Here is a 23605-nt window from a genome sequence, read left to right as displayed (position 1 = left end):
TTTGAGCATGTATCCCAAAGAAATTTGCTCCTATACTCAATCTTTATCTACTACATTTTACACACTAAGAGCAAAAGAGGCTATCTTTTTCTTAATTTGGGCAAAGGTTCAAAATTTAATTATAAATGAATTACAACTTTATTCAGGCAGAGATAATGTTGACTTTAGGAATAAAGGATGGGCCTCTGAGCCAGGGAGATTTGGGCTCATGACCCACTTCTGACTCTCATTGACATTGGGGAAGAAATCTTCCTTAGTTGCCCTGGGCAACTCTCTAAGATCATAAATTATAGAATAATATATACTCTGCACTGATAGAGGGAGATTCCTAACTGGAATTCCTTATACCAATAAAACCATACTTCTCATAAAAAATTTTAAAATTTTCTTTAATGCTCAAATTGCTCTTTAATGATGTGGGCACTATTTTCAATATATCACAGCGAATCCATGCCTGATCATTCTTTATTCTTGTCAGTATTTTCCACCGTGTTCTCCACAGGGGCCCTACCCAATGTGCTAATGTGCCCTTGAATTTTCTTGACAACATACAGATTTCAGTGAAGGCTACCGAATGCCCAATAAATCAAAAAACAAAGTTTTTCTTGACTATTAGCTTTAGGACATGCACAGGGGATACAAGTATAAAAAATTAAACTTTAAATGTTAATCACAACACATTCTGAACATTCCACTGTGGTCATTATATTTCACAGGTTACTGACAAATTTAGAATTTATTCTAAAGTATTATGAGGATGGTGAAAGGACTCAAAACCACATCATGTGAAGACTAGATGAAGGAAGTAAGAAGTCTGTACCAGAGAAAATAAGACTCATGGAGGAATAGAAATGTATTCTCAAATACATCTGCAGTACCATAGAGATTAAGAAATGGGCTTTGAATTTAATGGACCTGATCAGGAGGATACTTAGAAAGAAGTTACAGAGAATTCTATTTTACTTCAGTATAAGGAAACAACTTCAGTTAAAAATTAAATTATATGTCCTGAGAGAGTAGGGAATTTGCTGTCATTTTATGACCACTTTGGTAGGATGCTGAATATGGAATTCGTGTTTTGAGTAGAGATTGTATTAGACAACCTCTCAGGTGTTTTACAACCCTGAAATCATCATGACTACCTAACATGATCTTCAATTAATCAACAAATCAAAAGCATTTATTAAGCATTTACTATGTTTTAGGCATAAAATATTCACAGAGTATATAAAAGCAAAAGTGAAAGTCCTGTCGTGGAGCTCAAAATGTACAATATTATTCAATTTGGAGTACAGATACTATAACACTGAATATATCACAATAATTTAAACCAAGAGTTTATTTAGCAAACCTTTGCTTTTGAAAAACTTTCATTCTTATTAACAATTTGATTTTAAAATGTAATTCTTAAAGCATTTTATATGCATATTTTTAAAGAAAAAGACTTATCACAATCTAACTTAAGACTCATCTTACACATAGTTAACTTGGGTACAGGCCAATTAAGTTCATTGAAACAATGTGGTCCATATATTTCTAAATGCTAAACACATGAACGAAGTTTAAAATTGGCTTTTATAGGACTGAGATTACAAACTTAAGGAACATAACTGAGTGGTGCCAACTGAACACACTAAGAGATTTGAAGTATGAAGATCTGATATTACCAAATTATTAAAGGAGTACAATTAGTGTGACAGCCAACAAGGAAAAACCAGAAAACTCATATCAGTTGAAATTCAAAAGAAAATGAAATTAAGATAGTAAGTAACAAGTAATTTGTGGATAAACATGAATACAAAAGTGGAAGAAATTAATGGACTCTATGTGATTCTACACAATGACTGGGAAGATGATCATTATTTACTTCTCAAGAATCCTCTAATTTAAGATACAGATATTGAAGTGGAGGTAAATTTCAACACTCTTTTTTTCCTACTTTATTGCCTACATCTGAGAATAGTTAAGATTCCCTTCTTACCAAAGGCACAGAAAGCAATAGCTCATATACTTAGACCTGAAAGTATGTTACAAACCATCTAGATTAACCTCATAATTTTTACAGATCAAGAAATTGGGGTCCAGAGACATGAAGGGACTTGCCCAAGGTCTTTAATAAGATAGTGAATAACAGACCCTATATTAAAATTCAGATCTTTTGGCTCCACATCCAGTGTTGGTTTTTTTCATTGCCCCACACAAAAGTACTAGTATAGCATACAATAAAGGGAAAAGTAATAACCAATAATGAAACCTAGGAGAAGGGTAGGGTGGGAGTTGTCTAAAAGCCAAATTTCTTTCCATTCTACACTATAAAAGTAAGGCAATCAAAAGGAAGTGTATTTGAACTCCAAAAATTTAAAATAGAAATCCCTCGGCTAAAAAACTATTTAAATTGTGTTCAAACTTTTAAAAAAAATTTTCTCTGTTTATTCCAAAAGAGAACAAAATAACATGAACTTGGTGCCCTTGTCATAAGCAAGAGGGCCAACAGACTCAGTGCTTTGCCCTTATCAAAGATTGTCAATTCCCTAAGGGCTGGTCATGAATCTAAAATTTATTGCCACCCATGCTTAGCATAAAACCCTGAATATTTTTTATTGTATGTGTGCTCATTAAACCGTAGTGATTTCTTGCCTGCTATACAAATGCTAACTTCTCAATTATTTAGTCATCACTCAAATGATAGCTTATTTTGTTTCTATGAGAAAAGTATACTTTTATCTTAGTAGTAGTTTCTTACATGATCAAAAAATAATGTAATTTCATGAGCAAAAAGCAATGTCCTTTAACCAAGACTAGGAAGAACACCTGAGATACAATGAAAAGAATTCAAATTTAGGGGAACTGTTCTATACCATGGGAGTTTGTGTAATATGGTTAATTTTTATAAAAAATTTCTTTTATTAGAGATTCCTGTTGAGAAAAGGTAAATAAAAAATATTTTAAATTATAATTCTTTCTGACTCTGCACAACCTGCTTTTAATCCTGAATTATGTTTTCTAAATTGAATTTATGAATTTTAAGAAAAACTGCAACAGTAAGAAATCAGATGTAATTACCAGATGACGTTAGAAAGCCACGTTTCTTTATATTATCCCACTGATATGGGAAGTAAAATATGATCTTGTAGGAGACTGCTTATTACTTTTTCTTTTCCTATGTTACCATAGTTATTATTTGTAGATTTAAAAATTATCAAACGAATAGTAAGTAATAGAAAATTCACTGTGGAAAAGAACATCTCTGGTTTTCACTAAAGGTAAAGGTCCCCTACTAGTAGTTAACTAAGTATAATAGAAATATATGAGTAGATGACTAAAAATATATGAGTAGTAGATATTTACCACTTAATGTTTTAGATCGGATTGGAGGCAATCCTTTTTTCTGTCTTTCTTTCTCTCTTTCTCTAGCTCTTCTTTCACTAGAATATGAACGGGAAGATTTTCTTTTTCTTTCTCTAGAACGTGAGCGTGATCTCTTCCTGTGTTTGCGTTTTCGAGAACCAGACCGGGACCTGGACCTTCGTTTTCTTGGTGACCTATAAAGAAATACACACACACACATATATATGTTTTAGAATATCTTATATAAGTTTTACTAGTAGAAGCTAAAATTTCAGGAGACAAGGACAGTAGAACTAGCACTACTGCCTTGGTCTTTGCACACTTTCCATTATAACTCAGTCTCAAAAGACCTTATGAAATTTCTATACCAAAATTCATAATTTCTCCTATCCTACATTCAGCTATACACCAAACAATCCCAAAACTGTCTTATGTGAGGTAAGTTAGATGGGGCAAAAGTGAAACATGGTATCTATTGAAGTTCTTCACCTCTTATGTGTGTCTTTCACATTATTTCTGGTAAGACAGCATTGCTGGGATGTGGGACAATGAATTAGGAAAAAAAAAGATAAATATATATCACTGGCAAGGATCAGGAGATAATAATTTTAATAACCATTAGAATATTAGATTATAAGTCAGAGGATTTGGATCTGAAGTTCATCACTATTTATTCATTTTATGCTGATTTTATCAGCAAAATGGACTAGAATGTTGGTAAAATTCATTCTGGCTCGTAAGTTCTCTGATTCTAATAGACCAATGCTGTTTCTCTGAAACTTAAAATGACGTCTTATTGTCATCAAAAGCACTGGCAAATGACTTATCATATTAAACTTTTAACTTATTTAAGATTGCATGGCAATCTGGTTCTGACAACTAAATATCACTTCATAAATGAGTTCCGCTCAGGAGCTTTTCAATCCTGTGCAACTTAATTTAAAATTTAAAATCAACAAGATGAGTTTCCCTGACTCCAGGACCTAAGTATTGTCTGTATCACCTAGCTGCCTTCATAAATAAGTACTATTCCTTTTGTCCCCTACTGGGAGTTAACTTAGTATAATTCTGCAAAATCAGATAAATCAGATAAAATCCCAAGTAATACTTTGTTCTGTGACATAATGTAATTAAAAGGCTTATTAAAAAATCCTTGAAGACATTTTCATGAAAGTACTTTCTCAGTAGCAGAAATTGTTTACAAATCAGTTCTAAAAATTTGCATAATAGCATAATTTTACTTAGTTCTAAAAGAATTGCAAATTGAAGAAAAGGATGTTGTATCAAAAGCAGTAATACTCTTTCATCTTAGTAAAAGCACAAAAACACAAATGCCCATTTCTAAAGATTAAGAAATTTGAAAAAACCTTGAACGAGATCTTGAATGTGTTCTTGACCTAGAGCGAATAGGCACTTTCTTTTCTTCTTGCTCAAAGACCTCTTCTTCAGCAACATCTTGCCCTTCATCTAGCTCCATATCCTTGACACAGAAAAAGAACAAAAAAGTCAGCAAGAGAAAATATCCTGACAATATTCAAAGCAAACTGTATACCAAAGATAACAGCCTTAAGCAATATTTGTGAAAAGCATTTAAAAACTTACCATTTTTAAAGTTACCTTTTAAAAGTATATTAAAAAGTGGTAGCATTTTTTATAATACAAAGTAGGAATCCAAGATCATGAATTAAGTTTTACCTGTTGTTGAATATCTATAGAATCATCCAAGTTTGTCTCTGGTTCAAGGAACTGCTGTTGACTACTTCCCTGTGATGGTGACGCAGAGTGCTCGGAACCAAATGTACTCTCTGGATTCTCCTGAGTGGTCACCTATTGAAAAAAAGTAGTACATAGAGACAAATGTTATCAAATCCCAATATGATTAATGGTCAAAAACATGTATGCCATAAAAGAGATTACCTAAGAAGGAAACAAGATTTTATTAAGTGCTTTTTCTGTACTAGGCAATGTGCTAAGTACTTTTAAACCATTATTTCATTAGACTCTCACATCAATCTAGGATGTAGGTACTATTTTTATCTCCATTTTACAAGATTGAGGCAGACCAAGGTTAACTGATTTACCTAGAGCTTAACACCTAGTAAATGTCAGATATTAACTGGAGGTCAAAGATTGGGGGGGAGGGGAGGGAAGCAGCAAGAATAAAGGGGACCTATGGAGTTATCTAGTCAATTCTTCCCACAATATCACTGCCAAATGCAATCAGCAGAGTTTAAGGATCTCCAGCAATAAACATTTCCCAAGGCAGTATAATGCACTTTTGAAGAGTCCTAATTTAGGGGAAGTTTAAAATAGTTCTGAAATTAAGTCTCTATAATTTCTAATTCACTGCTCCTAGTTCTGCCTTTTGGGGCCCTTCAGAATAAATCCAATCCTATAATACCATATACATGTGCTTGACAGGTATTTTAAAAATACTTGTTGCTTAATTCCACGAAAAGGTTTTATGAACATAAAGAGTAATTTATTGTTTTGTAAAAGTTAGTGTCCCGGAGGCAGCTGAGAGGCTCAGTGGATTGAGAGTCAAGCCTAGAGATGGGAGGTCCTAGTTTCAAATCTAGCCTCAGACACTTCCCAGCTGTGTGACCCTGGGCAAGTCACTTGACCCCCATTGCCTAGGCCTTACCACACTCTTCTGCCACACAGCATTGACTAAGATGGAAGGCAAGGGTTAAAAAAAAAAACGTGTCCAGTTTACCTTTTACACGATTAGCCTTCTATCCATCTAATTTTAAAGTAATTTTACCTGAAATTTTAAATAATATACATATTTATTCATTCATTCATTTGTTAATTGGTTTGCGTGTGTGTGTGTGTGTGTGTGTGTGTGTGTGTGTCTGTCTGTCTTCCTTGCCACTTAAGACCACTGTGTAGTAAAGATCAATGCTTTCAGATGAAAGTAATCTAAAACCATCTAACCATAATTTTCTATCCTATAGTAAAGATTTCTCAGGATACAGTTCTATAAATAAAACCTAAAAAATTCAATTCATTCAAATTTCCTCATGTTCTATTTTCTATGAAGAAAAACAATAGCCAAGATATCACTAAAAACAAATCCAGCAGATGTAATAAATTCTTGCTGTATTAAGCTAAATTCATTATTGGGAGGTTCTGTGTATTACAATAAAAAAATTCTTTCATGTATACTAAGCATAAACAAAAAATTTCATGGAATTAATATTACTCATTTCTAGAGATTTTAAAAATAATTATGTGTATATTTGTGTATCATCAAACAGACTCCTGAAATTATGGACTGAGTCTACACAAGTAATTTTATTGGTATAAGAAAATTTTCAAATGAGGAACTTCTCTCTTTTAATTTGAGAATAGGGACTCACATTGTATTTCTTTTTAAAATGTCACCATAACATCTAGATATAGTAGCTCTGGGAAATTAGCACATATAGATCAATATCAATGACCTTTCTCTAATCAAAGTCACAGAGAAGAGAAGTATGTCAGCCAAGCGTGGTGGCACACACTTATTATTCCAGCTACTTGGGAGAATGAAGATAATCTATTACTTATGGTTAGGAATTCTAAGCTGTGGTATACTTTAAGGGGCACACACTAAATTGAGTATCATATATGATGATGATCAGGAGCAGGGCAGTTACTATTGGGCTACTTAAAGAAGACAAAGTAGCCTTGGAAATAAGGGTCAAAACTTCTCAGCTGTGGGGGCAGCTGGGTAGCTCAGTGGATTGAGAGCCAGTCCTAGAGATGGGAGGTCCAAGTTCAAATCTGGCCTGAGCCACTTCCCAGCTGTGTGACCCTAGGCAAGTCACTTGACCCCCATTGCCTAGCCCTTACCACTCTTCTGCCTTGGAGCCAATACACAGTATTGACTCCAAGATGGAAGGTAAGGGTTTAAAAAAAAAAAACTTCTCAGCTGAAAAGAAATTTAATTAGGTGGATTTACATAACCTGTATATTTTTATTCTGGATGAGAAAGGAAGATGAAAAGTTGGGAGAAGAGGGGAAAAAAGGGAAGGAGAAGAAGAGAGCAGGAGGGGGAAAGGGAGGAAAATAACCATAACTAAGTCACATCATTAAGAGAAAAACTAATTATCTGAATATAAAAAGACAGTAGCAGCCACACAGGGTTTTTAAATTTCTTCACACTACAAAGTGAATGCTGCTGAAATCCAATGAAGTTAAGACACTAAGCAGACCTGAAGAAAAGTGGTCATCTATCTTCCTCTTGATCCTCCCAGTAATTTGCCAAGAATTCCTTCTCTCCCCATCTCACATTATTCAAATGCCTTCTGTCCCTACTTCCTGCATCAATCCTATCATGATAAAGTGGACCTTCTTTCTAAGGTCAACCCCTCTACATGCACAATTAATCTCATTCTGTACTATCTTCTCTAGCAGATTGTCCCCCTCTATGATTCCTCACTCTATTACTTATCTTCAGTCTCTTTTTGTCTACAGGTCCCTTCTCTACTGCCTACAAACATCCTCAAAAAAGCCATTCCTTTTGAATAATTGTCACAAATTTCTGCCTTTTGTCTAAAATCCTCCAGGTCATCCATAATAGGTGCTACCACTTCTGCCACTTTTGTTCTTAACTCTACAACCTGGCTTCCAATCCCATTGTTTAATTGAAATTTCTTTTTATTTTTCCTTGCAAAAGCTTTAACACTTTCATTTTCAGATCTTTCACAAAAATCTGAGTAGCTGATGTCAAGTACCACGGCACTCCAAGCAATACCACTTTCAACTTTAAACAAGATTTTCCGAGGTAGCTACACAACAGTCTCAAATGCCAATAATGGCCATTTCTTAGTACAGTCATTTTACTGTGTAGCCTTAAAAGTTCCATTTTCCTGGTGGGGCAAAAAAAAAGTCAAAGTCTTCAGTTCATCTAGAAGTCTCCATCCAAGGTAAAAGAATTCTCAGTTGGACTTGACATCACTCCCATTCTCTGATATTCTCCTACTCTGTTCTCGAAGAAGTTAGTTTTCCCTTCCAAAGAGATATTCTCCATAAAATCAAATGGATTTTCTGCTCTAAAAATCTTGCTAAAACCTAGTTCCAACATAAGTCTGTCTGCTACAAATTCAATGTATTGCTTCATTAAAGTGCAATTCATTCCAATCAATTTTATATGCAAAGGTTCAGTCAAGAACTCCTGTTCTATTCTAACAGCACTGACGATAATTTCTTTCACTTTTTCCTCTGAAGGCTTGTGAACCAGGTGTTTGAACATTAAGCAGGCAAAAATCACAATGTAAATCCTCATCTCTGCTAATAAGTTCATTTGAAAAAGTTAATCCAGGCATTAAACCTCGTTTCTTGAGCCAGAATATGGATGCAAAAGAACCAGAAAAGAAGATTCCTTCAACTGCTGCAAAAGCTACAACATGTTCACCATATGTTGCTTCTTTGTCCCCAATCCATCATAAGGCCCAGTCAGCTTTCTTTTTAACACAAGGTAGTGTTTCAATGGCATTGAAGAGAAATTCCCTTTCTTTAGGGTCCTTAATATAAGTGTCAATAAGAAGATTATACATTTCAGAATGTATGCTCTCCATTCCAATTTGGAAGCCATAGAAGCAGCGGGGCTTCTGTTACCTATACTTCTTGGCTAAACCGCTCCACCAAATTTTCATTTATTATGCCATCACTTGCTGCAAAGAAAGCTAACACATGAGATATGAAGTACTTCTCCTCAGACTTCAAAGCTTCCCAGTGCTGCATATCCTTAGAAAGATCCACCTCCTCAGCTGTCCAGAAGGAGGCCTATGATTTCTTATACATGTGCCAAATGTCATGGTACTCAATGGGGAAGATGACAAAGCGCTTGGGATTCTCCCTCAGGAGTGGCCCGTCTTCCTTGCTTGGGCCGGCTGGCCCATTTGGTGCTTTGGCTTTTACCGGCTCCGTGGGTTCCTGAAAAATCTTTCTTGCTGTCTTACTGTCCAGAACTGTAGTGCTATTCAGGGATAGAGGTGTGTTCTCCTTATCTGCTGGAGTGCCTTTAGAAAGGGGGAAAGGCGAAGTTGCTGCTGGTCGGTCATGGGGCAGAGCTGAGTGCGAGAGGACAGAAAGGCGGCGGCGGGAAGGCAGACAGGTGAGTCGCGAAAAGGCAGCAGAAGATGAGTGGGAGGGAGCGGCTGGAAAGACGTCTGATCTCACAGGTATAAGCTGAAGCATTCAAAGCGGCCTTAATTGAAATTCTAATCCAAAATTACCAGTGATCTCTTAAATTGCCAAATCCAAAGACTTTTATTCAATCTTCATGCTTCTTGACCTCTTTGTAGCCTTTGACACTGTTGATCATTATCTCTTCCTTGACACTCTCTTCTCTTTAGGTTTTCAGAAGTCTATTAGCACATGGTTCTTCTCATCTAACCACTTTTTCAATCTCTTTTGCTAGATCTTCATTCAAGTCACATTTGTTAATCATGTCTATACATTATTTCACTTGGTGATCTCATCCAATTTCAAGGATTCAATTATCTTCTCTAAGCTAAAGATTTTCTAGTCTACTTTCCAGACTTAACTTTCTACTTATCCATGCCTAACTCTGCTGACCCTCTTACATCTCCAATTTCCTATTAAGACATCTTGAACTAGATGTCCTTTAGACATCTTAAAACTCACCAAATGCAAAACTGAACTCATTACCTTTCCCGTGAAATGCCAGCCCCTTCCAGGATTCTCTATCTCTCTGGTAAGGGCACCACCATCTTCCTTTCCTTAAATCCTTACTCTCACTTCCATCAGATCTAATATATTGATAAGGCCTGTTAACTTTGCCTTTGTAGCATCTCTCAAATCTCCTACACTTTCCCTTTTCTGATATTGCTACCACCTTGATAGAGGCAATCAAATTATCTCATTCTTGAACTATTGAAATAGCATGCTGCCACAAGTCTCTCCTCACTTCAGTCTACTGACCACTCAACTATCAAAGCTTAATACAGGGGGAAGCTGAGTAGCTCAGTGGATTGAGAGCTAGGTCTAGAGATGGGAGGTCCTGGGTTCAAATCTGACCTCAGATACTTCCTAGCTATGTGATCCTGGGCAAGTCATTTAACCTTGATTGCCTAGCCATTACCACTCTTCTCTTGGAACCAATACATAGTCAAGGCGATGTCGAGGATTAAAAAAAAAAAGCTTAATACTTCAAGAATTAAAAACTAATTTATTTTCAACAGTATTAGATCTATGGTTGTATGTTGTTAATAGTATGCAATATATTATTAATATTATCATATACCCCCTTACTATTATTGTATATTGTAACCTATATTATATACTGTCAAATATAATGGGGAAGACAAAGTGCTATCATCATACATCAGCAAGAACCCAGTTAAAAATAACATATTTGCAGTAGACTCACTTTATGTGGTCACAGCTTATTTTAGTATCATTCAAGAAGTAGAGATATCACTAATAATATCTAATATTCGTGTTAGATATAAATTTAAATATTCACTACAACAATTTTGATAACATTTCTAATTTATTAAAATTTCAAATACTATTTCTATTTAAGCATATTTTATTTTATTTACTTACTCCACTAGACTTTTGGGACACTGTACTTTAAGAATGAAATCTCATCAGTAAGCTAGCCATTTTCAAATAAAAGAACAAAGGTGCTACTTCTTCCCCACCCCATCCCCATACCTTTTCTGATTTACTAATCTGACATGACTAGCATTACATGCCCATTTTTCTATATTAATGTAACTTAAATTTTAAAGATCAGAAATACTAAAATAATTTAGATTATGCAGATTCCGGAGTTAAGTGATTAACAAGGAAATGTGAATTATTGTTAAAGAGGAAAGAAAATGTAGTATGTGATGAAGTAAAATGAACTCTATGATGATATAATAGTCATCATGGTCAAAAGATAATAGCCAAAAGACTATTCAGAACAAAACTTACTTTCTTAGATAGATGTTACAAAGATGACTAAAACCACCTAAAACTAAAATTTAGCTAAAAATACACAAGAGAATATTGCTAGGAAATAATTTGGTTTTTCAAATAACAAAAGCAAGTCTTGCACCTGAACCAGTATGAAAGAATTTTAAATAATGGTTTCATGACTATCTACTCCAATAGCTTCATTTTAGAAATAAGCAACTTTGGTCCAGAAGATAGATTACTTTCTCAAGGTCAGAAAGTTTAGGAAGGACTGGAATTGATCTCCTAACATATACTAATGTTCTACTAGAGCCTGTTAATATATCAGAATTTAAATTATTAGATGTTCTAATAAATGGAGGAAGACTCTAAACGCTAAAGAAAAACAATAAATTTAAGATTGTTCTAAATTTAGTTTTAAAACATTAATATTAATAACTTCTACAGTTTAGTGTTACTTTCGTTGATTATTAAATTACTTGTCAAAGTTATATGATGACTATTACCCAGTGAGACAATCTAAATGGATTCTATGCACACTTAAAGGAGGAAAATGGAAAGATGATAAACAGATGTGGTCTATTCACCAAGTATATCAGAGCAGTCCAGGCACATTAAAAGGCAGATTAAGAAAACTGATTTAAATAAGATGGACTGTCACTAATTATTTTTGTGATATGACATCTGATTTAATTTTTCAAATGTAATTGCCCTATCTAAAATCACCAATGATTTTTATTTGCCAAATTTTAATGATCTTTCCTCAATCCTTATACCTCCTAAAAGTTATACTCTCTACTCTTTGTGTTTTTGTGATTCTGTGTTTTGATCTCACTCACTCAATTCAGATGTCTCTAGTTCTCTGTCCTTAAAAGCTACCCCTTATAATAGAATCTCTTTTTTTTATTTTAGCAGATTAAATGCAATGTTCCATACTAAACTCTGCATAAGAGCAAAGAGGGTAACATAAGGAATGGAGGTACACACTTCACTGCTAGATCCAGAATTGCTCTTTGTAAAAGTTTAGAACACTGAATCTCAATTGTTCTGTGATTGTTCTTTTTATTTACTTTATTTTAATCACTTTTTACAACATTGTTTTCCTGCTTCTGTTTACTTCATTTTCTATATGTATGTATATCTTTTCATGCTTGTATTATTCATCATTCTTATTATTTCTTTTAGTACAATAATTTTCCATTATATGCATGTGCCACAATCTAGTCAGTCATTTCCTAATTTGATGGGTATTTATACTTTGTTTCCAGTTTTTGTTGCCACAAAAACTGCTATGTTTGAGCCCATTTTTAGCCAGTCAATTATGCATCTATGTTTTTAATGCATAATTTCTACCACTAAAATTTAAGCACCTGGAGGGCAGCACAGTTCTGGAACAAAGTAATCATTGATGGAATGATTTTCACCTAAGCTTTTAAAGTTACTAGGTAGAGACTAGAAAATAGTAAATAGTTCTGACAGCTGTTTGTCTTTCTTTTCCCTCCAAATAAGGATCTTTCAAAAACTGTAAAGTAATAACATGAATACAAGTTAATTTTCTTCCTTCCAATGTTAACATGAAGTAATTCCAAATGTCACACATGGTACCTCTTAGAAGAGAGTCATTTGTTAGTCAGAATGGGATTTGGTTCCTTAAGAGAGCCTTTTAAGCAGTTATCAGAATAGATTAAGTTTTCTGACAATGACTAAGAATGTTGGAGACATATCCTCTATATATATTCTGGGAAGGAATAAACTAATAAAATTATTGTAAAGAAGCAGAATAGAAGAGTATGGATAGAGAACTAGTTTTAAGAGTTCTGTCTTTGACATACTACTGGCTGTATGACCATGAACAAGCCATTTATCCCAGTGCTCCATAAACTTTGTGCCTTTTATAAGGACATTTTTTATTTACACCACTGAAATGAAATCTTTAGGACCCAGTTCTCCATGCCTCTCTCGATCTCTTCCCATAAATATGGTAAAGTGATAAGAAAACATGCTAAAAAGCTTGGTTTATAATCCTTTATCCAAAATTGAGTTAACAATATGTATAGTTAATTTCTAGTAGAGGTGAGGTAATAAGATGGGGTTATATACCTTCTGAGGTTGCTGTTGTTCTAGGAGCTGCTGTCGAAGATGCTCAAGATTTTGTTGTTGTAGTTGTTCTGCTAACTGATGAAAAATTGAGTTGTTTACAGACTCTGAAACATGAGAGCTAAAAAAGAAGAGAAAACAAAAACAACGTGACAATAAATTCTTCAACAGGATGAAAAATATATAAGCTTTCTAATTAAAAAAAAATGTTCAATTCAGTAAAACATCTATTATTCATAAATGGTTTCATTAGTAAGAAATCTGAAGGGAAATATTTTTCATGAACAGCACTCTACTTAACAGGATTCTGAACTGTTGTTTCCATGTACTTCTGTTAAGTTTTTAGAAATTTTGTTTTCTAGAAAATTTTATAATTGTGCCTAAAGTAATATTTGCTGCATTAAAGCTTGGGAAAAATAGTAACAGAATTTAGCTATAATGATTATTTTATATCTTCTAAAGAGCAGGAGACTTATTAGCTTGTGACTTCTATTGACCACAAGTTTCATTATGAGCTGGTGGTTGACCAATAAAAAGCTACCACAGCCTTAAGTTGATGAATAGTAGTATTCAGTGTCCAATTCAAGATTTGGTAGCATTTTCATCATATTGTACCGTAAACAGTAAACACTGAGTCAATAAGAGGAATATTAAATTAGAATATGCCAAGAGGAAGGCAACAATCATGTTGAAAGAATATAAAGTCACGCAGAAAATAGATAATGAAATTGGTTAAATTTATCCTAAAAAATTATCCTAAAAGATAAAGGACTATGAGACATGACAGCTGTTGAAGTATCTGAACGTCTGTCAAAAGTAGTTCTGTATTTCAGTAAAATGGAAAACTAAAACCAATGACAAAGTAGAATTCAGTTTAACAAAACAAAGACATGTCTAATAATAAAAGCTGTGTTGCATAGGGGCTGTTGTTACTGGAGGTCAATCTGTCAAGAGTTGCTGAATTGTTTTTCTGTGTGAGGGTAAGATGGGCAAGATGACGCAAGGTCTTTTTCTACTCTAACTAAAAATATAAAGCTCATCTTCCAAGTTTCCTTCTTCCCACTTCTCACAACCCATTGTATTCCAAGAATGATGGCTGGGAGGTATCCTATTATTGATATTATAGTGAGAAAGCTTTTCCCACTGTTCCAAAATAGTTTCCCAACAGTTTAATAGTTGAAAGTCTAATTTGGCAGGAGGGTGACTAGTTGTTCCATGGATAAAATCTTGAGCCTAGAGTCAAGACCTAAGTTCAAATCACAGTTCAGACAATTTCTAGCTCAGTGATGCTGGGCAAGTCCCTTTCCCCTAATTGTTTAATTTACTCATCTGTAAAATGAGCTGGAGAAGTAAATGGCAAACCACTCAAATATCTTTAGCAAGAAAACTCCAAAAGAGATCAGGAAGAGTTGGACATAACTGAAAAACAACTAAACAATAATAACAAATACAACAGGAAAATAATGCATTCGTTTCTTTTGGTGCTAAGTTCCTCATTATTCAAGAAATGATCTTAACTCTAAGCCCTTACAAAGAACAGATAGTCAAAGCAGCACAGACACACAGTTACTTATCCCAAGGATCTACTGAGGCTCAAATTCCTCAACCTGAAGCTAAACAACTCCACAACCTATCCGTTTAAATTAATTCAGGAAACATTTATTATCAACCAGTTAAGGTGACAAAAGATTACCTAAAATTGAAACACATTTTTTTCTTATATAATTTTGCGCAAAATTAAAAATGAAAATGTAGTATCTTACAGCTGGGAAGATGGAGTTTCCTTTTTAGCTTCTTCACTGCGTTCAGAATCTTCTCCAAAATCAAATCTATCCATCAACTTCTGAGAAAATGGAAAAAATTATTAGAAGATTGGGATTCATGGGTAATGTTAACTTTAAGATTAAAATAATCTATCAAGATTTCTGCTTTTTAAAATAAAATATCCCATTTTAAGAACTGAGGATTTAAATAACCAAAATAAGTAGTCTCTATCTCTTAATATTTTCAAATCTTATAGGGTTTAAGAAAGCAATCTGTTTATAAAATATAAACACTTATAAGTTATCCAAATACACCAGGTAAAATAAGAAACGGAACCAAAGAGTAAAATTTCTATGTAGAAATGGAAGAAACCTATGAATTAAAATTTCTTTTTAAATTAAAAAAAAATTTTTAAAGAATTGCAAAAAACTACATTTACAAAATTGCTTAAGTATAATATATCACTCAAATACATTTATGGTAAATTATAAAATGGTTCCTGTTAAGAAAAGCAGTATGGCATAATAGAATAATGGGATAATAAAAATAATCAGTAATTAGGAGGCCTGCGTTCAAATACTGATCATTATTATTATTATGAAGTCACTTCACTGTAATGGATATAAGTTTCCCAATTTGTAAGATAAGAATAATAATACTTATACTCCTACTTTGCAAAGTTATTGTGAGGAAATCACACTCTAAATCTTTAAGAATTATATAAATAAGAACAATCATTGAAATCTTAACATCTTATATTTTTATCTCAAATTAACTAAACAGTTCAATATCAGCCAATTTTAAGTAAATCTAAGATTGTAAGTGGAAATTGTGACTAATGAACCAGCACTATTAGTAGAAACACATTTTGAAAAATAATAGTTTGATTCAGATGAATAATTATCTACTTTAAAAATATACATATATATTTTTAAAGCTTCATTTTGAAATATAAAAATATATCCTATACCATAAAAGTCCAAACCATTACTAAGAAAGGGAATCTGCTTTTAAGTCCAAAACACATTCAAAATGTTTTTATATGGCTGATTTTAACACCTAATCAAATAAGTCTTGACACAAAAATTATAAATAATCAAGCAGGATTTTTATTGAAAAACAATATAAATCAAAGTTTTTATTCTAACGTATACCTTATTAAAGGAGACTGCTTGGTCTAGTGGATTGAGAGTATTGGCTGCTGCAGCTGCCGCTGTAAGTTGTGCTGTCAAGGCCTGCAACTGAACAACAAGACCAGCATCCAGTGCTTGAAGTAGTGAAGGCTGTGGTTTCTGCTGTTGAATCTGTAGTGTTTGTATTAATTGCTGAAGCTAGGAAAATGGAAAAATAATTAAGAAACAAAAACATGATGGAACTTTTAATAAAAACATCCTAACTACCAAAAATGTCAATAGATCACAAGTAGAAGGTATTAACCACACTTCCTATGCACTTGATTCCATCCACTACAATCTCCTCTTACAGACTGTCCCCTGTATTATTTCTAAACTCTTTCCTCTCTCCTTATCCTGAGGGATTTCTCTGACTTCTTATTGTGAGTATCATCAAACACACTTATATTTCTAATATCATAAAATTTTAGTTTACCCTGCCATGTATTCAAATTATCATTCTACCTTTTCACTTTCACAAACTATGAGAGAGTCTACTACCCTCCATTTACTTACTCCTTCACCATTTACAATCTTTTCTCAGATGGCTCAAAATAGTGTGGATTACCTTGGCATCTTTGATATGTGAGCAAGCTTTAGATGCTTCTTAGTGCCTGCTTTAACTGCTTTCATGACCACTGGAACAAACTGTTCTCATCTGACTGTTCCACCCAGGGAAGTCTTCACAGGTTTGTCATGCCTAACTCGTAGGTAGCTTTGAGGTCTTAACCTGGTGTAAACCCTTCTGCAAAGAAGGTTTTACTACAGTGTGACTGCTTCATGTGCTACAGATTCTTGGGAGCCACAAGTGAGAGCTGGGTGAAAGGTAGATACTAAAAGTAGATAAGCAGACCTGAAAATGGCTCAGCAAACCTTCACATCAGAGGTGCTATCTTCCCTGAACATTCAAACACTCCAATGAAACCATCTAGTAAAGCAATGTTGGACTCTGCATCAATGGAGGAGACACCTATAATAATCATGTATTTAGAGCTAAAACTTCAGAAGTTTTACTTTGATCCCTTCATTTTTATAGATATAGATATTTAATGGACTGGTCAAAGGTCATAAGCAGCAGGTGGTAAAGAGGGTATTAGAATTCAGGCTCTGTGACAATCCAAAATTGTTATACAGTAATGAACTAAGTGCCTTATGTTTATACATCTCTACAAAAAAACATATTTCTTTGAGAATATTTATCTCAACTAAGTGAATGAAGCCACATCCAAAAAAAAATCAAGAAAGGATGAAAAGAAATTGGCAAATTTCCCCATTCCCCTTTCCTTTGACTTTACTAAACTTTTTACACCAGAAAATGTAGAGCATATACCTAAGTTTCCATCCCCAACTGCTGTCTAGTTCCTGTCTTCTCTAAGAGTAAGGCAAGTTTGGGTTTAAAAGGCCTTTTTCAACAGGCGAGTTTGTAAATATGGAAGAAAAAAAGGTGGTAACATCAACAGAAAAATTAAAAGGAAAATTTCCTCCTTTATTTTTTAAACAATCTTAATACTTAAAGTGTTTAGAATATTTCAGTTAAATTAAGAGTTGAATAAGTTGGGCACTAAAAGACTGTCTGCCCTTTGATTCAGCCAAAGTACTGCTGGGTTTGTACCCCAAAGAGATAAGGAAAAAAGACTTGTACAAGAATATTCATAGCTGCGCTCTTTGTGGTGGCAAAAAATTGGGAAATGAGGGGATGCCCTTCAACTGGGGAATGGCTGAACACATTGTGGTATCTGTTGGTGATGGAATACTATTGTGCTAAAAGGAATAATAAAGTGGAGGAATTCCATGTGAACTGGAATGATCTTCCAGGAAGTGATGCAGAGTGAAAGGGGCAGAACTAGGAGAACACTGTACACATAGACTGATATACTGTGTTACAATCGAATGTAATGGACTTCTCCATTAGTGGCAATGCAGTGATCCTGAACAACTTGGAGGGATCTACAAGAAAGAACACTATCCACATTCAGAGGAAACACTGTGGGAGTAGAAACACCAAAGAAAAACAACTGCTTGATTACATGGGTCGAGGGGGATATGAATTGGGGATATAGACTCTAAATGAACATCCCAGTGCAAACATCAACAATATGGAAATAGGTTCTGATCAAGGACATATGTAATACCCAGTGGAATTGCGTGTTGGCTACGGGAAGAGTGGGGTGAGGAGAGGGAAAGAAAGAATATGATTCTTGTAACCAAGGAATAATGTTCTAAATTGACTAAATAAAAATTTAAAAAATAGATTTTTAAAAAAGAGACGTATCATTTAGTAATCAAGATTTAATCTCAAAAATTCCACCATTCAACAAAAATTATTGGTAAGGATATTGGTACACATTAATACCTCTTTAATGAGAATTTGCCTTTTAATGATAAATCACTACTTATTTAAAGCAAAAGAAAATCATTTTAGTTCATATAAGATGACTAATTACTGATATAATTGAAAATGAAATCTTTTAGTCTTTTAATCATCAACAATGAATATCTGATTTAATATATAATATTTTAATATGTATGAAAGTATGCATGTTGCTGAGAAGACAATATCTTGTCTTTGATAGTCACAATGTAGTTGTGGATGTTAAGATTTATAAAATGAAAAACTTAATGAAAGACATTTATTAAATTATTGTGTGCAAAGCACTGTTTAAACACAGCAAATATCAATAAAGACCACAGGCACAGGGTACTACTCTTAAGAATTACACAATCTAATAGAGAGAATACATAAAAAAGATTGTTTTGAAACATTAAGATGCTAAAGGAAATGATACAGAATACACTGGCTCATTTAAAATGAAGAGTATATTCTGTGTAAACAGGAGAGAGTAAGGGTTCAGATTATTAAGAGCCTTGTATGCCAGACTAGCAGTGGGATCAATGGGGAGCTCTTGAAAGGTTTTTAGAGAGGCTAAGAATGTCAAACCTAGTATTTGAGGGGAGACTAAATTTGCCACTAGATACAGAATAAATTAGAAAGAAGAGGCTGGAAAGGAACATTAATTAGCATAATACTGCAATTATAGAGCTGTGATTGTGATAAGGACATGGACTAGTGTAGCAGTAAAAACAATGAAAAAGATCCATTTTTCTATACTGCGCAAAGGACTATTACTATATTTATTAAAATGAGATGCATTTATCACTCAATCCTACAACATGAACTAAAGGGGAGTGGTTATACTGATTTATAAACAAAGTAAACAACTATTAGAAAAACCTATGAAGTCATAAAGGGAATGAAATGAGATTTATTTTGCACACTACATTTGCATTTCAGAGAGAATAACAAATAAGAAGAAGAAGAAGAAGAAAAGAAAGGAATAGAGGAATGGGAGGGGGACTTTGTTTGGTCTGAGAATGAAAAGTGAATTATGGTTTTAGTTCTGTTATTGAAAAGTTTCAAGTTTCCTCAGCTATAAAGTGGAGATAACAATATCTTAGCTGCTTTCTGCACAAGATTAGTTTAGTAGAAACAAGAAAATATATGTGAAAGCAATGTAGAAGTATACAATTATTTGTGTTCAGAAAAAAAGTTAAATCGACAACAAAAAAATGATTCAAATCTTAACAGAAACGAAATGATTACCAATGACATTCAATTCAGTCAGAGCACTGACTTCTTATAACAGAAATAAATATTACTATCAAATTGGAACAAAAGTAATCAAAAGTATTTAAGTAAAACAACTCTAGGCAGACCTATTTAAACAAGATACTAACACCAATAAAATAAATGGAAAATGGATAAAGGAATAAACACTGACACAAACTATTTGCTGGATAAATTTAATCAAGACAGATCAATCCAAAAACTAAGGAAACCAAAAACAGCTGAAACACTAAGCTAGAAAATAATTCTCTCTGCTATATAGACAGCTATAACAACCAAAGTAATACTGATATAGAATACAAACTTATTTCTAAAATCTTAAAAATGGTGAAAGGTTAAAAAAACAACATAATCACATGAAAGTGAGAAATAATAGAGTCAACTAGATGAACCAAAAAAGAAATGGGCATATCATGCAAAAGAAGAGGAATGGTATACTAATAGCCAGTCTTAAAGTTCCAATGTGAGAAAACTTATACCATGCTGGATTGATCCTGTACTAAGGATTGACATGAGGTTGTATATTAGTCACACAGAATAATGAGGTGTTGAAATCTGCACTAATAGCAACAATAACCCTATAAAAAGAGATCATGAAAACAACAATACAGTAATGGTAATGAAAATTTTTATTATATAAACAAATGAGACTCTCTAACACATTTAATTAACAGCATTAAATATGCTTTGTGTTCATTTTCGTACCAAGATGAGAATACTAACCTGTTGGCCTTGAGGACTTTGTAAAATCTGTGCCACAGCAGCCAGTGTATCTGTATTTGCTATCTGAGATACCCAAGGGTCAGGCAAACCTTGAACCACATTTGCTGGAGTAACAGGTGTCACAGGAGTTCCTTTTAAAAAAGTTTTATATGAACAGGAAGACATACTAAAATTATACTTATTAAGCACTTTTCACATTCATATTTTTAATTATACCCAACAAGGCCACATAGTTAGAAAGCAATATGCAAGCAAATTAGTCTTTATTAAACAGATTTGGAGCAATTACTTAATTAAGAATTTTATTTCACTAGTGAATTTTTCTCAGGATTCCTGAAAGTACTTTTAATTTTTAAAAAAAGGCTTTTACTTTACAATGTTCAATATACATACTACAATTTAAAATACATTTAATGCATACGTTAAGGAAAATCTAATAAGACATGTAAGAAAAACCTTTAAATTTTATTTTATTGAAGTATTCTCTAAAATTTAGTAAATTAAAAGTATTTTATCATTTAGTCCATAAAGAAAAATTTTCTACCTTTTCAATATTTTTAAATGATCATTTCATAAAAACAATTTTTATTCCTAACTACATACTACTGGGATGATTTATCCATCAGATAACTACTTTAACAACAACAAATAAACATCTGAAAACAAACAGGGATGTAAAAAAATTTTTAATTTAAAAATGCATAATAGAAAAATAATTTCACAAAATACCTGGGGTATTGTTGCTCATAGATGCTGCTGTACTTGGCAAAATAGGTGTGACAACTGGTGGTGGAATTCCTGCTGCCATATCAAGAAGAGGCTGAATAATTTCACTCTTAAACACATTATTCTTCTGCCATAAATTTAGAACCCTGACTATTTTACTCTGGGAAAGAGAAGAAATATAAAATATAATCATTTAAATTTAGAAACTATTTAAAAATCATGGTAATGTGCTAATCTTTTTACTTATAGAACTATAATTTAGCAACATTTATCTTAAAACAATGTAAGCATAGCTAACTTAACTGCTATATTTATTTAAAGTAGCTTTTGAATTTATATATTAAATATTTTGTCTCAAATCAGATTCTTCCAGTGCCTAAGTTAGTGGTATAGAAGAAACTACACAAGGTACATTCATTCTGCCATTAGGCTTTCCTAAATATATCTAAAAGAATGAGAGGTAGCCATGTTTTATTCAAGCCCCTCCCATCCCCTAGCTCAGTGCTAAATAATTAGCAGCGTCCTAAGGAATCTCAAATGCAACATGATCCAAACACAACTTCTTATTTTTTCCTGTCGCCCAAAACCTCTTTCTTTTTTTCTGGCACCATCCTTTTCCCCACATTTATTCACTCTTCACTAGCCTTTACTCCACATAGCCAATCAGTTGTCAAATTTTGCTATTTCTACCTCTATAAGATCTCACACGTGACCTCTTCTCTCTCAACTCACAACTAATTATCTCTTGCCTAGATTATTGCAATAGCTTCCAAATTGGTCTTCCTGCCTTGCCTTTTCCTACTACAACTAATCTCCATTTTGCTAATAAGGATTTCTTCCTTAAGCACAGATCGGTACATTTTACTCAACATTACTAATTCCAGTAGCTTCCAATTTTCTCTGCAATCAAATCCTAATACCTTTAATGTCCTTCTCAACTTTATTACAAGTTACCTTTTCAACCTCATTGGACCATTACTCTTTCATTCTATAATACAGTAAAACTGGATTTCTGTTGCTCAAATAAGGCACTCCATCTCCCATCTCTGCCTTTGGCCATCCCCCAAATTTGGAATGTGCACCTGTCCTCAACTCCACTTCAGAGAACTTTCTTCAAGACACACCTAAAGCACCACTTTTTATATGAAAACTTTCCTTTATGCACTCCTTTACTTACTAAAGCCCTTACCTTCCCCCAAATTACTTTGTATTTATCCATATTACTTTTATTATTATTCTTAGAATATGTATATCTGTTATAATGTAAAACTCTTATCATTACAATATAACTGTTAGAGATTGTTTCATTTTTGCATTTGTAAACTAAGTACGAAGTATAAAGCAGAAGTTTAATAAATGTTAACTTATTAATTTCTAAAATATGGCACACAAAATTGAGCACAATACTCTAGATGTGGTCTGATCAAAGCTAAGAATGGTAAAACTATCTTGTCCAGAGTCCTGCCTTTCTTAAAACAGCCCAAAAGGAATAACAATTAATGTCACCTAGTGGCTTGGAATGGAAAGAACAATGTGAACGAAATAAAGACAATGCAGAGCTAACGAATTTTTATTTTGTTACTGCTTTCTCTGCAAAAAAAAATGATTTGTGGATAAATGACAGGGTTAAAATAGCTAATATGAAACTGACATAATATAGTACCTATGTGCTCATCATGAGTTCAAGTTACTAAGTCCAAATAAAGTATTTCAGTTGTTAAAAAATTGGCAGATGCTTCTGCAGATCATTGTTGATGATCTTTGAAACATCAAAGAAAATGGGGGGAGAGGGAATAAACATTGAAGGACAGGGGGCAGCTGGGTGGCTCAGTGGATTGAGAGTCAGGCCTAGAGACCTGGAGGTCTTAGGTTCAAATCTGGCCTCAGACACTTCCCAGCTGTGTGACCCTGGGCAAGCTGCTTAACCCCCATTGCCTAGCCCTTACCACTCTTCTGCCTTGGACTCCAAGAGGGAAGGTAAGGGTTTTAAAAAAACAAAAACAAACAAACAAAAAACACTGAAGGACAAATGCTTTGTTGAGTTTTCAAAGGGAGAAGGCAAAAAAAGCTTGAAAACTAGGTTAGCCAAATTCTAAAATGTCTTACTAAGAGGATGGTTAATAAACATATACAAAAAGAATCAGTATTCACCCAAAGCCAAAGGCTTTTGACCCTTTTGGTAAAGTATTTTGACAAATTTTCATGCTATTCTTGTAGCCAAGTTAGGAAAAAG

The 23605-nt window shown here is 33.5% G+C and overlaps 1 protein-coding gene and 1 pseudogene across 10 annotated transcripts in view; both read right to left on the bottom strand.

Annotated features, from left to right (window-relative positions):
* SCAF8 (SR-related CTD associated factor 8) overlaps positions 1-23605 on the bottom strand; it is a 260824-nt gene that overhangs the window by 179449 nt on the left and 57770 nt on the right. For 6 of the 10 annotated variants that reach the window (XR_001627207.2, XR_008916713.1, XR_001627208.2 and 3 more), the window contains 8 exons: positions 21376-21532; positions 20647-20777; positions 16281-16457; positions 15126-15205; positions 13366-13483; positions 5044-5175; positions 4716-4828; positions 3349-3542 (listed from right to left, as the gene is read on the bottom strand). Coding sequence is in view for 5 of the 10 variants with exons in the window: in XM_016428984.2 (XP_016284470.1) it covers positions 3349-3542; positions 4716-4828; positions 5044-5175; positions 13366-13483; positions 15126-15205; positions 16281-16457; positions 20647-20777; positions 21376-21532 (1102 nt within the window). In the remaining 5 variants the exon portion in view is untranslated. The remainder of the gene's footprint in view (positions 1-3348; positions 3543-4715; positions 4829-5043; positions 5176-13365; positions 13484-15125; positions 15206-16280; positions 16458-20646; positions 20778-21375; positions 21533-23605) is intronic. The other 4 variants (XR_008916715.1, XR_008916714.1, XM_016428986.2 and 1 more) reach the window with 1 other exon arrangement.
* Positions 5189-13347, bottom strand: LOC130457482 (ribonucleoside-diphosphate reductase subunit M2-like; annotated as a pseudogene).

The sequence above is a fragment of the Monodelphis domestica genome, chromosome 2, assembly GCF_027887165.1.
Source record: "Monodelphis domestica isolate mMonDom1 chromosome 2, mMonDom1.pri, whole genome shotgun sequence".
Classification (NCBI taxonomy): Eukaryota; Metazoa; Chordata; class Mammalia; order Didelphimorphia; family Didelphidae; genus Monodelphis; species Monodelphis domestica.
This window is presented reverse-complemented; position numbering and strand designations above follow the sequence as displayed.